This window comes from Ochotona curzoniae, unplaced genomic scaffold, assembly GCF_017591425.1.
Source record: "Ochotona curzoniae isolate NIBS_2020 unplaced genomic scaffold, NIBS_Ocur_1.0 contig_66, whole genome shotgun sequence".
Classification (NCBI taxonomy): domain Eukaryota; kingdom Metazoa; phylum Chordata; class Mammalia; order Lagomorpha; family Ochotonidae; genus Ochotona; species Ochotona curzoniae.
Genome location: NW_024466512.1, coordinates 20,174,350 through 20,187,752, shown reverse-complemented (window position 1 = coordinate 20,187,752; position 13,403 = coordinate 20,174,350). Strand labels below are relative to the sequence as shown.

The 13,403-nt window shown below is 55.5% G+C and overlaps 2 protein-coding genes across 2 annotated transcripts; both read right to left on the bottom strand.

Annotated features, from left to right (window-relative positions):
* Positions 1 to 564: 564 nt before the first annotated feature.
* Positions 565 to 5,240, bottom strand: CALHM2 (calcium homeostasis modulator family member 2). The gene is made up of 3 exons (XM_040992173.1): positions 5,183 to 5,240; positions 3,354 to 4,045; positions 565 to 1,418 (listed from the first exon to the last, which is right to left on the bottom strand). The coding sequence occupies exons 2-3, from the start codon at positions 3,906 to 3,908 to the stop codon at positions 1,002 to 1,004; spliced, it is 972 nt and encodes a 323-aa protein (XP_040848107.1). The 5' UTR covers positions 3,909 to 4,045; positions 5,183 to 5,240; the 3' UTR covers positions 565 to 1,001.
* Positions 5,241 to 6,200: 960 nt separating this feature from the next.
* On the bottom strand, positions 6,201 to 9,573 carry CALHM1 (calcium homeostasis modulator 1). Its single transcript, XM_040991791.1, has 2 exons — positions 9,019 to 9,573; positions 6,201 to 7,072 (listed from the first exon to the last, which is right to left on the bottom strand). Exons 1-2 carry the CDS (start codon positions 9,571 to 9,573, stop codon positions 6,590 to 6,592), a joined length of 1,038 nt encoding a protein of 345 aa, XP_040847725.1. The 3' UTR covers positions 6,201 to 6,589.
* Positions 9,574 to 13,403: the final 3,830 nt, after the last annotated feature.

Here is a 13,403-nt window from a genome sequence, read left to right as displayed (position 1 = left end):
TCCCCCATCCCTCTGGTCAGATGACCTAACCTTTCCAAATCTGGCATATTCCAGAACTCTTGGAAGTTTGCACAGGCCAGCTGGTTGTTGAAGCCATTTCTTTTTTTGGCAGTCTGAAGAGATTGAAGTTCTCTCTGTCACAGTCTTACAGGTCAGAGAAAGTGACTAAGTCATGCTAGGAGCAAGACAGGATGAGGAAGAGCACCTCTTAGAATTACAAGGGGCAGGGGGTTCGGCTGGGGTAGGAGAGAGGCGGGTCAGTCAGGCTCTTGGTCATGAGCACCTTCTGTCCTGTTAAGAGCAGCCCCTTAGGACTCAAAATTTCCAGCTGGGCTTCCCTCTAGAAAGGCCAGGCACCTTCTGTTCCTCAGATCACTGAGTCCAGCTGCCAAAAGGCTGCGTCGGCCCAGGGTCTCCCTGCATGGGGCACTTGTTCTCAGCACCACTGCCCCTCCTGTGGTCCACGGTGATCTAGTGTTCCTTCCTCCTACAGGACGTGGGTTTGGGGCCATCCCCTAACCAAAGTGACAGGACCCTTCAGTCATAGAGATACCAGATGAGCCCTTTATCATAAGAAAGGCTTTATCAAAAACTCAAAGATAAAAGTAAGACCAGAGGGTGCCCTGGAGGGCAGCTTCCCAGCATCCTCCCTCATGCAATAGGAAATTACCCTTGCAGCACTCTAAAGGGTCCCTGCAGGTGGCTCTATCTGTCCTGGGCTCTGCTGACTGAGGCCTCCCAGCTTGAAGTCAGCCAGTCAGAGCTTGTGCTTTATTTAGGAGCAGCTCCTGGAGTCAGCCATACCGCAAACCAGGCAGGATGGTGACAACAGAAGGGGTTTCCACGGGTCTCTGCTTCCCATCAGAGCTGATTCCATTGCCTGCTGGATGTCCCCACACCCCAGGGCACCTCGTAGCACTTGCCCCTGGCCTGCTTGCCTTTCTGATGCCAGTGGGAGCAGACAGTAGAGTTCTGTTTGGGCTAAGTAAGGGAGCAGGCCCTTAGGAGGCCAGCAGTGCCATCTCCACGTTGTCAGGGGCTGTGCCGTTGCCTGCCAGGCCCTGGGCCCACTTGTGCAGGCGGCTGTAGAGTGGGAGGCCTTGGTTCTCGCGGTACAGGTAGACGCCGGTGATGGCATTCCATTGTGGCCGTGGCTGGGTGCCTTGTACAGGGAACTTGGCGACCAGCTCCTCATCATCCTTGTTGAGCGCCACGAAGCCAAAGAAGCGGCGCACGTTGTTGGCGGCAAGCACCCGCGAGTGCACCTCGGCTGTGCGCTGGAAGAGCTGGTCCTCGTTGGAGCGGTACTGCGCCCAGTAGGCCTCCTGGCGGTAGCTGAGCGGTGAGCAGTAGTGCTTGAGGCACTTGGTCAGGAACACCAGGACAGCCACCACGCCAATGAGCAGCCACCCGAGGAGCTGGCAAGGAACAGGCAGTTTTAAGGATGGGCAAGCAGCTTCCACATCCACCTGTGAGGCAGCCCCTTTGGGCTTGGCTTCCCCCACACTCCCCTTACCCACTTTATGGTACTCCCCCTGCTCTGAGACTGTGCTCCCCCTGCAGTTTTGCTGCCACTCTTCTTCAATCCCAAAGATACCTCCTCTCCTGCCACCACCTCACCCCAACCACCAGGCTTGACTCGGATGCCACCTCCAGGAAGCCGTCCGAGACCCCTGCTTGGACTGCTCCTGGTCTGCTTCCTCCTACACTACTGCAGTTGGTTTCAGTGAGGTTGGTCAAGGTCAATTTGTGTTTTCTGCTTGCTCCCATCAGTGGCTTGTGGGTATTTAGTCATCAGTTTTTTTCTTTGCCCATCTGTGTCCTTTCTCACTGATTTTTGACCCATGTTCCTCTGCTTACTTAAAAAATATATATATTTATTTACAAAAAGAGGCCAAATTTCACATATATTGGCAATATAGACTTAGGAGCTTAATGATGCTTCTACCCTATCCTCCTGGCCCCATTTCCCTGTTTTTTAAGATTTATTTATTTTTTTATTGGAAAGTCAGATTTACAGAGAAAAGGAGAAAGATCTTCCATCTGCTGATTCACTCTCCAAGTAGCCACAATGGCCAGGGCTAAGCTGATCCAAAGCTAGAAGCTTCTTCCGGGTCTCCTGCATAGGTGCAGGGCCCCAAGGCTTTGGGCCATCCTCTACTGCTTCCCCAGACCAGAAGCAGGAAGCTGGAAGGGAAGTGGAACAGCCAGGATATCAACTAGCACCCATACACGATCCATGCAAGGCAAGGATTTAGCCACAAGGCTACCGCACCCATTTCCCTAATTTTTAAAGAAGATGTATTTATTGAAAGGCAGAACAACAACAGATATTCTGTCTACTGCTTCACTCCCCAAATGACCACCATAGCCAGAACTAGGCCCCTAAAACCAGGAGCCAAGCTCCGCATTCTGCTCTCCATGTGGATGGCAGAGGCCATAGTATTTCAGCCACCTGCTGCTGCCAGATGAGGAGCATTAGCAGGAATGCTGAATTGAAAGCAGAGCAATGGGGACTTGAGAATACTCCCATAGGGGGTTCTTTTTTCGGGGGGGCAATCAGCGTCTTACCCCACTGTGCCACAACACTGGCCATTACTTAGGTTTCATGAACATGCTTGGGAAACCTTTAAGAAATTCTTGGTCTCCTGGCTCCCTCTGCCACTGCTCCTCCAAGTTATCTGCTGTGCCCTGCTCCTTTCCCTTGCCGTCTCTCCTTGACCAGCCTCCACTGTTTGCGAATGCAGAAAAGGTCACTCCATATTAGGATTGGGACAGCAGCTGGCTCCGGAACCCAATGCCTTGCTCCCACTCCAGGGGCTCCCGTTAGGCAGGTTCAAACCTGGCCGGGAATGGGCTCGTCATCCACTGTCAGTACCCACCCCATAGTAGCCACTTCTGGTGGCTCAGGGAAGCTCTCTGGCTGGGGCAAGGGATGTATCTGTGGCTGCGTCAGGGTTGTCAGCCCCTGGGGTGCCCACATCCCATATCAGAGGAGCCTCCAACCAGCATGCGCCCTGGGACACAGCTCGTGATGGTTTGTGCACCTCAGTCCCTGCCACTCACACGGGAAACCCGAATTGAGTTGCTGACTCCTGGCTTGAGCCTGGCCCAGCCCTGGCTGTTGCAGCATATATAAAATAAGATATATGGAAACTCTCTTACTTGGGGGCCTCAGTTGCTCCTGGCCTTGCCGAGCGCTGCTCACAGGTTGACCAGCTCTGATCCCAAGGCTGACAGCCTAACGTTCCCCAGGGGAGATCTTGGGCTTCCGCTATGGCCCATCCCAGTGCCTCCCCATCCGCTTCCACCCAGGGAAGGACGAGGAGGGTCCCCTCCACACCTGCCCTTACCTGGGATTCATACTTGAGCCTGCGGCTCACCTCCTCCCGGAAGCCTGACAGGTTGGCAGGGCCCTCTCCGCAGGGGAACCTGGCCAGGATTTCAGTGGCATGGTCTGGTGGGAATCCGGCCTCCTCTGCTGTGAGTGAGGAGGGGTCCACAAATTCACTGAGAGCACAGACATAGGCCTCACCCCGCAGCAAGGAAATAACAGACCAGGTGACGGGGGCCACGGCTGCACGGCCCAGGATGGAGCTTAGCAGGAGGAAGTTGGGGGCAGCCGAGCAGTTCTTGGTCCTCCGGTACTGGCATTCCGCAACAAGGTTCCAGGTGTGATTGTTGAGGATGACTCCAATGAGGAAGAGCGCCAGTGCGGGCACACCAATGGCTGTCAGCCCATACAGGTAGTTGCGGGCTGGTGAGCAGGGGCAGTGGAAGGCAACCACAGAGAATAGCTCCTGGCTGCCCACTGTGCCCAGAGCCACCAGCCCATTGAAAATCATCACATCTTTGCTCTTGAAGAAGAGCGAGAGGAAGCGGAAGTTCTCTGCAACCAGCGCTGCCATGGTGATGGCTGGGGGTGAAGGAGGAGTGAGGGCCACAGAAGCAGCAGGAGGCCGGAGGCTGGGAGGGACTTAGAAGAGGCTGCAGGCAGTTGGTTGTGGGCATGCCATGTCACCTGTGAAGGCTGATCCGGTGCTTCCTGGGGAACAGCAAAGACCTGGTCAGTGTTCACTCCTGGAGCTGAGGAAGAAGCCTGTGCCAGGGGCAGGCTCCTGAAGGCCCCTCACTGCCCGTCCCCAAAGCCCTCTGCCGAGCGATCCTCACCCCATGGTGCACATGGCTGGCCAGCTGCTGACCAGGTCATATGTCAATGGCAGAACTTGGACTCAAGCTCCTGCCTGCACATCATTCTATTCGTGCCTGGGCAGGATGTTCGGCCACAGCCTCAGAACTGTGGGCAGTGGGGTCTGAGAATATCTCCATTCTGTCCACAACTGGCTTAGCCCTGTGTCCTTCCACAAGATCCCTGGCAAGCCTACTCTTCCTCAGCCAGTATCCCTCTTTCCTACCTAGCAGCCTTGCACCATAAAGCTCCATCTTGGGGTTGGGAGCAGGAAGCTAGGGGAAAGGAGGGGCCCAGTGGCACCCACCAGACACCCACCAGTCCAGCAGGAGCCTGTGTGGGCTGTAACAGCCTGGCAGCCTGCCTGCCAGCAGCCTGGACTTCGGGCTCCAGCAAACTTTACCACCAACTCCCTTCCCAGGCTCCACCCACACAAGCCCGCGAGCCAGGCCAGGGCGGGGCCCCTTGTCTTGCCCATCTCCAGGATGAAAAACAAAAATCCCTGGGCCAGAGGCTGCCAGGGACCGGAGGATGCGGTGAGACGCACACAAAGATACCCAATTCCTTCAGCACTTCCTCTCCCCAGTCCCTTCCCACGCTGCCAGATGGGCCCAGCACAGCAAGGCAGGATTGTGGGTGCCAAAAGGCGTAGAAATCGTGCTCTTTCACAGCCCACCTCCCAGAGAGCTTGGGAGGAATGAACCGACTAAAGCCAACTCCCCCTTCTGGCTCCAGGGCTCTTTCTGTGTTAGCCCCCTGTGGTGACCCAATGGGGAGGACCTGATGGTGGTGGGCGGAAGCAGGATCAGGCCACCTTCTAGGCGCCCCCGGGAGCAGGCGGGCTTCCTCCAACATCAGGCCCCACGGGAAGCTGGCGGCTAGGGCAGGGGGCATGATTGACCGGCCGGGAGTTGGGGGGCCTCAACCAGGAGCCACTTTTCCTTGGACAATCACCAGGACACCTGACATGCCCCTGCGGGCAGGCTTCCTTACCTGGGAGCAGCTGCAGGCACCCCAGCAGAAAGAACTCTCACTGCACGGGCGGGCGCGGGGACTGCAACTTCTCCGGGCGTGGCCTTCCGGACCAGCAGCGGGGGTGGGCGGGTGAAGCGCCCTCGGGGCCGGCTCTGTCCACTCGTGGCTTTTGCTTCCAGCAGGGCGCGAGGCTGATGGTGGCGTCTCAAACAAATTCCACTCCAGAGCAGAGGGGAGGAAACAGATGGAGCGTGCGCGCCGGCGAATGGAAAAACAGCGTTCGCAGGCCAGGCCTGCGAGGGCGGGCGGACAGGCAGGCAGCGAGGGCGGTGCGTGCCCAAAGGAAGTTGTGGCGGCTCCCGCGCCCCGGGTGCTCCTGGAGCTGGCCCCTTCTGCATTCAGAACTGTCGGACCTTACCGTCGCACTCCACACCGAGAGCGGGGATGGGGGGGTTGGAGGGGGACTACTCAGCAGAGGCCAGGCGGGGGTCCTCGCCTCCATCCCCGGGGAGATCTGACCTGGGCTTGCCCCACTGGATGCACCCCCATCAGGGAGCGGCTGCCACGGGGAGGGGGCCCGTCGGAACGAAGTAGACCCTTCACAGGGATCCCAGGACCGCAGCACACACACTCCCTTCACTTTCAGAGCTGGGCTGCCACCGGCGGCTGGACAAATCCCAGCAGCGCCAGTTCTTCCCTGCATGCCTGCGCTGGCTCCAGGATCCCGGGTCCTCTGAGGAAGGTGGACCAGCTCGGACTGGAGGCTGGGAAATTCCACGGGGGCGGGTTTCTGCAGGAAGCTGCCCAGACTGTGCCCAGCCAGGGACCTTGTGAGCCCAGGTGGGGCAGAAGTGCTGGGGATGGAGTGGTTAGTGCAGGCTAGACCCGCCCCCTGTCAGTCCCAGAAGGGGCTCCTCATGCTCTTCCTGTTGAGCGACCCCCTCCTGGCCCCCTGATCTGTGCTTATCCAAGGCAGGAGTAGGGGAACCTGACCTGCATGACTTTACCTGACTGCTTTGTTTGAGACCACCAGCAACAGATACAGCTTAAAAGTTGTGTGCTGGGGCCAGCTTTGTGGCCTTGTGGTAAAGCTGCAATCTGCAACAGGAGTTTCTGTCCCTTGCATCCTCATCCTAGCCCAGATTCAGAGATACAGGGCAGGGGGCTGCTGGATCTGCTGCTGTCTGAGTTAGGGCTGGTGAGTGGTAGCCATCTATCCCTGTACCCCCAAACCAGTTTGCAGCTTTCCAACTAACACTGCTCAGGGACCTGCTGTTCCAAGGCCACCAGCACCCTGGAGAAGTGGGGATAGGCTGCTAGCTCCAAACCTCCTGTTTTGGTGGGTGAGCACAGGTGGACCTGGGTTGGCTCTAGGGCTGCAGGCCCAGCATCAGGCCTGCTTTGGGGTCTGCAGGACTTTGCAACTCACACTTTGCTGAAGTAGGTGGCCACCTCCCTGCGTGGGGGCCTGGGCCTGTTCCCTGCCCAGCCATTGCCCACCAGCGGCTCCTCATGGTCCAGCCGCAGAGGTGGCTTGCATTTGTGCCAGCTAGCCAGCAACCTGTTCATGGTGCCCTGATCCGTGATACCTCGCAGCTTCTCCCTCTCCTCCTCAGAGCCATCAGGGTTTACAGGGGCTGCAGAGGCACCAGGGGCTGTGGCCAGCACCCCATGCGTATGACCCAGCTCCAGGTCGTGGTTCATGGCCTCGAAGAATTGCTGGATGCAGACCTTGGCAAAGGCCTTGGCATGCTCTGTGCACGTCTCGTCAAAGAGCTTGCGTTCAATGTCAATGTAGTGGGACCAGTACTTACTCTTGAGGAAGGCAGCTTGGGTGAAGCAAGGCCGCACAGAGCGTACCAGGAATGCCAGCAGTGTGGTCAGCAGCACAAAGGACCAGCCCAGGGCCTGCGGGGACAGGGAGTGACAGTATGGGGTACCAGGCTCCTGCTCCCCTTTCTAGGTGGTTCCCCCACAGCACTCACTATGCCAGGGGCCTTTAGACTAGAGAGCATGGACTGGACAAATGGCTTCATCATTTGACTACACTGGCTTATCTGTGAAATGGGCATAGATTGTACTCACCTTGTGGGGATGAGGCCACGTCGGCTGAGCACACTCAATGCACAGGAGTTAAACAGGTCAGACCCTAGAGTGAGGCTGCTTGGCTTTGCGTCCAAGTCTCACAGCGTTCCCTGGAGCAAAGCACCTGATAACTCTGTGCCTACATTCCCCCGCAGAGCTGCTGCTGCGCCCAGCCCCTCACAGAAACGGGTGCCTATCACCCTGAACGTGCCTGATCTCATCTGAAACGGGTGCTGTGACAACTACAAGAAATAATAAACTTAGGGCAGGTTTAATAATAAGTCACCCACTGAGTGATGGCTTAGTTGGCTAACCCTCTAAGTGCCAGGATCCCATATGGGTGCCAGTTCATGTCCCAGCAGCTCCACTTTCCATCCAGCTCCTTGGTGATAGCCTGGTGAAGGTAGTGGAGGATGGCCCAAAGCCTTGGGACCCTGCACCCATATGGGAGTCCCAGGGGAAGCTCCTGGCTTCTGGCTTCAGATCAAACCAGCTCAGCCCCATCCATTGGGGAATGAATCTGCAGATGGAAGATCTTTCTTTCTCGGTCTCTCCTTCTCCCTGTAAATCTGCCTTTCAAATAAAAATGATAAATAAATCCCTAAAAATAAAAAAGCTTTAGCACCATGCCTGATTCAAGCAGCTCAGTAACTGCTAGCTGTTAATATGCCCCCAGCAGGAGAACCTCACTGAGTGTACTACTTCCTCCAAGAAACCTTCCTTGACCTCTGCAGGCCAAAGCAAGCCTCTTCCTCGGAGCTTTGGTTCCTGGTATTGTCTGCCTCTCATAGCCAGATCCAAGCGAGCACCTCCCCTACATGGGCACTCAGCTAGCTGAACCTACACGGGCCCTAGGCAGCTCTGATGGGTCATGCAAGTGTCCGTGGAATGTCCTAGCCTGCTCTGGACATTGGGCAGGGTGCTCCTCTTTCCTGCATTCTAGGCCCCAGCCACACAGACAAGGAGGGAGAGACATATGCTTGGTGGTGGTAGAGGGTTGGTAAGGAGGTGGTCATTTGGTATGTACCCCCTCCCCAGCTGCTTGATGAGCAAACATAGGCCTTGTGGGACTGGGTCCTCTCATGCTTCAGGTGCATTGGGGAATGCAACTTTTGTATGAGAAATTCCGCTGGGTGGATAATGCTGGTGGATGCTACAGTTGAATCCCAAATTCAGCCTCTGCCAGGCAGCCTACAGCCTTAACAGACCTTAGCAACTTATGATGTGGTAGTCTCGGGGTTAGGGGAGGCCTGGGGGTGATAGGACAAGTGCCCAGAGGACAGCATGGAAGCAGGTCTGGGAGAGAAACAGTTAGGGTTGGGATCTCGGGGTAGGAGTATAACTGGAAGCAATTGGCAGGATGCAACAGAGGCATGGCAGGAGAGAAGGTCTGGCCCAGGAAGGGCTGTGTGGCCTGGGTGGGCTTCAAGTTGCATCAAGCAGTACTTGTTCCTCATCCACATACTCCCTTTAGCTCCCAGTCGACAAGTGCAGAGATGCCAGCTGGGGGCATTTGCCAGGAAAATGTAGCCAAATGACCTGGCCACTCACTAGCCTCCCCGCTTTAGTAGAGGAACCAAATGCAAATTCTCCCAGCCCCCAAGCTGGAGCTGAGAGTGGAGGAGATGAGTCAGCCCTGGGGACCCCAGGGCCTGCTCCAGGGAGCCCCCACCATTGTCTGTCCTTCCCTGCTCAGGGTGCCATCTAACAGGTGATGGGGAATGGGTCCCTCCCAGAAGGAGCCCGGCCTATGAGAGGACCCGGCTCACCTGGGAGATACAGCGCAGGTAACGCACGACCACCTCGCGGGCCAGCAGCCAGTCACCATCATAGATCTCAGGGCAGGGCACCCGGGCTAGCAGGCGGGCAAGCTCAGAGGCGGACAGGCTTGGAGCCATGCTGCTGCCATTGCCCAACACGGTCAAGGGCACAGCGGTGCAGAAGGCACAGAGGAAGCACTTGCCATCGAGCAGTGTGACGGCCACCCAGACCACAGGTGCAATGAGTGCCCGCTGTGCCATGGAGCAGAACATGTAGCGCAACACGGCAGGGTCCTTGGCGCGGCGGCCCAGCGGCCTCTTCCACTCCTCAGCCAGCATGGACACGTTGTTGTTCATGACCAAGCCCAGCAGGAAGAGCACAAGTGGGGGCGCCAGCAGGATGCCTGCACTGTAGGCCACATTGTAGCCAGGCAGGCAGGGGCAGTTGAAGTCAAAGGCTGAGTACATCTGGGCGCTGGCCAGGGCCATGATACCACAGATGCCGTTCATGAAGGATTCCTGGTTGGACTGCAGGAACTGAAAGATCATCCGGAACTTGTCCATTGTGGCCTGCACAGGGCTTGGCACTCACTGCCCTCCTCACTGCTGCTGTCCCAGAGATGGCTCCTGCCGCTGCCCACCCTGCCCATGGAGAGCCCACCTCATGACTCCAGGCTGAGACTGGCAGAGTTCAGGGCGGTGGCTGAGATCACTACTGCTTTGAGGGAACTTTGGGTCAGGTGCCAGCCAAGAGGGCATGGCTTGGCCAATCCTGTGGGTGCGGCCAGGCTCCTGCCCCACCTCTCCTACCCTCTCCCCTCTTTGCTTCCCTGCCTCCAGTTACCTCCATCCGGCACTTGGAGACCACAAAAACACCACACCCAATGGGGACCGGATCCAGGTGGGTGCAGAGTGGGGGAGGGGAAAGTAGAGGCCAGCCTCAGATGCAGGCTGGGAAAGTACTGACTCCAGCAGGGACCTGGGATCCAGGCCAGCCCAGGATGCTGCAGGGGCCCTGGGCAGTCTCCCTCCTTTACTCTTCCCACCAGTCCCCTCCTTCCTGCTATGCCAGGACCTTCTCCATCAGCTGAGACATATGGGTATAGTGATGGCATCGATGCGGTGGCTACAGAAGGCTGCCGCTGCTGCTGATAGCAGTGGGAAACTGTGCTCAAGCCAGCTTGGTAGCAAGTACACCTGGAGTGGGAGTGGAAAGATTCATATTTCCCAGGTTGCTGAGCAGGTGCCTTTGTGTTCAACCTGTCTGTGTATGTCTGTGTGTCATGGGCTGCGCAAGGCAAGCACTTTCCTGACTGGCCCCAAATGCCTCCATTTGTTCTTTTAGATGCAAAAGGCAAGGAGTAGGGCTTGACACCTGGTGCTGAGTTTGCTTAGTCTGTGGAAAGCAAAGCAGCCCCACTCCCGTCCTGCCATGCACTCATCAAATGGGAAAGGCTTCAAGGACTTGCTTTGATGCCCAGCTCTCCCACGAGGGGCAGGTCAGACCCAGCTCCAACTGGATGGCTCCTGTCTGTCACCAGAGGGTGGGTCTGAAGCTGAGGCTGTGTTCCCTGAAACAAGCCCGTGTGTGAGCTGGCTGTCACTGCGAGGGTCTGTGTGTGTGTGTTGTGTAACTGCACTCAAGTCTTGATGTGTCTCTAAGATTGACAGCCACTGCAGGATCCTGGGCTGCCCAGAGAAGAGCCATGCGCTGAGCACCTCACACGGAGTACCTCCTAGAAGCTTCAGACTATCTAATGGGATGCATATCACAGGCCCTATTTTATGGAACTGGGACTGAGGTTCAAAGAGCTTACTAACTGAAGACTACCTGGCTTACAGCTGGAGGCATGGCACCTGAACCCAGACCAGCCCTTTCAAGTGTGGGGAGAGGCGAAGAGATGGGGCAGTGGCTCCTGCTCCCCTCGCCGGGGTGGGGTGTCATGAGTAGGACACAACTAGAGAGCAGCTGTGAGCCAGGACCTGGGCCAGCCCCCAGGGGTAAACACAGGGCTGGCACTCCCAGGGAAACACACAGGGCAGGCACCCCCAGGGGAACACACAGGCTGAGGGAGATCTTGTCTACTGCACTGCCGGACATGTTTGCATGACAACAGCTTGGCACACAGCCTGGGGGCACTTCTATTTATGCAGGCGGACTTGACTGGATTCCTGTCCCAAGAGTCAGGTCCTGATCCTTTGCCTTTCCCCTCTTTTTGTACCCTAAACCAGCAGGGTCAGAGTTATAAGGGAGGCTCACAATGTATCTCAGGTAAGCAGATTTACAAGGCAATTTCAGGAGACACACAGCTTATAGCAGCCAATAAAACACCATCACAGACAGCTTATAGGAGCCCTCAACAATCCCTCAGCCTGGCAGCTGGCTCTTGGGTGTGAGAGCAAGTGGGACTCCTGGAGGTGGCGGGGAGCCAGCCACCTTAGAGAAGTGGCAAGTGTCAAAGTTTCAGGGTCTAACACAGGTGGGTCTGTAGCAACGACATTGGAGGGTTGGTCAATAGATCCTAGGGACATGGAGTGGGGCCTGAACTGGCTGTAGGAGCCTGCTCTGACCACACACGCGTGCTCCACTCCTCCTGCAGCAGCTTGACATAACACAATTTCGTTAGATTATAAATCCATCATTCTATAGTGCCAAGAGTTTTGTCTACAATCGTCACCAAAAGTATAGGGCAGCTGATGTCTGTGAGCACCATTGGAACTGTTGTAGGATGTTGGGTATTTGTGAAAACCCATTCTAAATTTACCACCTACTTGATTGACCTTTTAAATTATTATTATTTAAAGGCAACGAGAGACAGAGAGAGATGCTTCATGTTCATTGTCCAGCAGTGAGGGACTGGTGTCTGGAATTGAAAATCATATACATGGACTACTGACTGATGGTCAATAGCCAAAGTTTATTAACAGCAAAAAGACTTTTAAAGACTAAGGATTGGGGGCCTGGTGTGGTAGCCTAGTGGCTAAGGGACCCTGCACCTGAGTGGGAGACCTGGAGGAGGCTCCAGGCTGCTGGCTTCGAATCAGCTGAGCTCTGGCCGTTGTGGCCATTTGGGGAGTGAGTCATCAGACAGAATTTCTTCCTTTTGCTCCTCCTCTCTGTATTTCGGACTTTTCAATTATATATATATTTATACAGGTGATTATATATATATATATAATCTTGGGTCCCCACCACCTACAGATGATATCTACCAAACTCCATTGGTATCACCTGTAGGTGGTCGGGACCCAAGTACTTAAACCAATACAGCTATCTCCCACGGTGCACATTAGCAGGAAATTGGAATCAAAACTGGGGCTGGGACTTGAACCCAAGCCCTCTGATAGGGGATATGGGGGTCAGTAAACTTGGTTGGTTAACATATTCCACTTTCACCTTTTTAAAATGTTCAGTGGGAATTGCTCATAGTCGTTTGACGCCACGAAAAAGAACTAAAAGTTGTATTCACCAAAACAAGCTCAAATTTCTTATTTTAAGAGGCGAAACATTCATTGAATGTTTTCTAAAAATTCAGCAATGACTGCTCCCCTAACACTCTGTATTTCCTTTTCCTGGTCATCAGCACTCAAGACACAGAAAGTTTAGATGTTTCACTTCCTGTTTCTTCTCACAGGCTCTGTGATTGATGTGATCAATCAGCGTTGTCACTGCTCACATGCTGGGTGGTGGTGTGCTCACATGCTGGGTGGTGGTGTGTCCACCTGCTGGGTGCCTCTCAGGGGGGGGGGAGTCTGCCCACAGGAGCACCAGCTGAGGCCACATAGTCTTCCTCTCTGTGACACTTACGGGACACGGGGCTTACCGGAAACTGGGGACCGAACACTCGTGTCTTATTCTGGCTCCTGGTTGAAGTCCTAACCCCTAGAGTGATGGCCCTAGTAGGTGACCAGGTCATCAGACTTGGTGCCCTTATAAAAATGACTCCAGAAAACTCTCTGGTTCTTACTCTGTCGCTGAGGATGTAGCTAGAAGGTAGCCACCTATTGCCAGGAAGCAGGACCCAACAGAACCCAGCCCTGCTGGCACCCAGGTCCAGCAGTTACAGCCACAGAACTGTGAGCAGGCAGCTGCTGTGAAAGCAGCCCAGCCTATGGGATTTTGTTCTCAGCTTCTTGCATACCACCCCAACCTGCCCCGAGCTTTTCCTGTCCTGGAGTTCTGTTATCTCCTCCCTGTCCCCAAGTCCACTTTAGACCCTGCCCAAGCACCCAGGGAGTCTTCCACTGCACAGCCCAGTATCTTTCTTGTCAGAAACCATGTTTCCAAGTAGGTAAGAGAAGCCTGATGGGTTGGGCACTGCCTTAAGTCCTGGCTTACAACATGAGCATCCCGTTTTAGAATGTCTTTGCAGTCCTGGCTGCCCTGCTTCTGA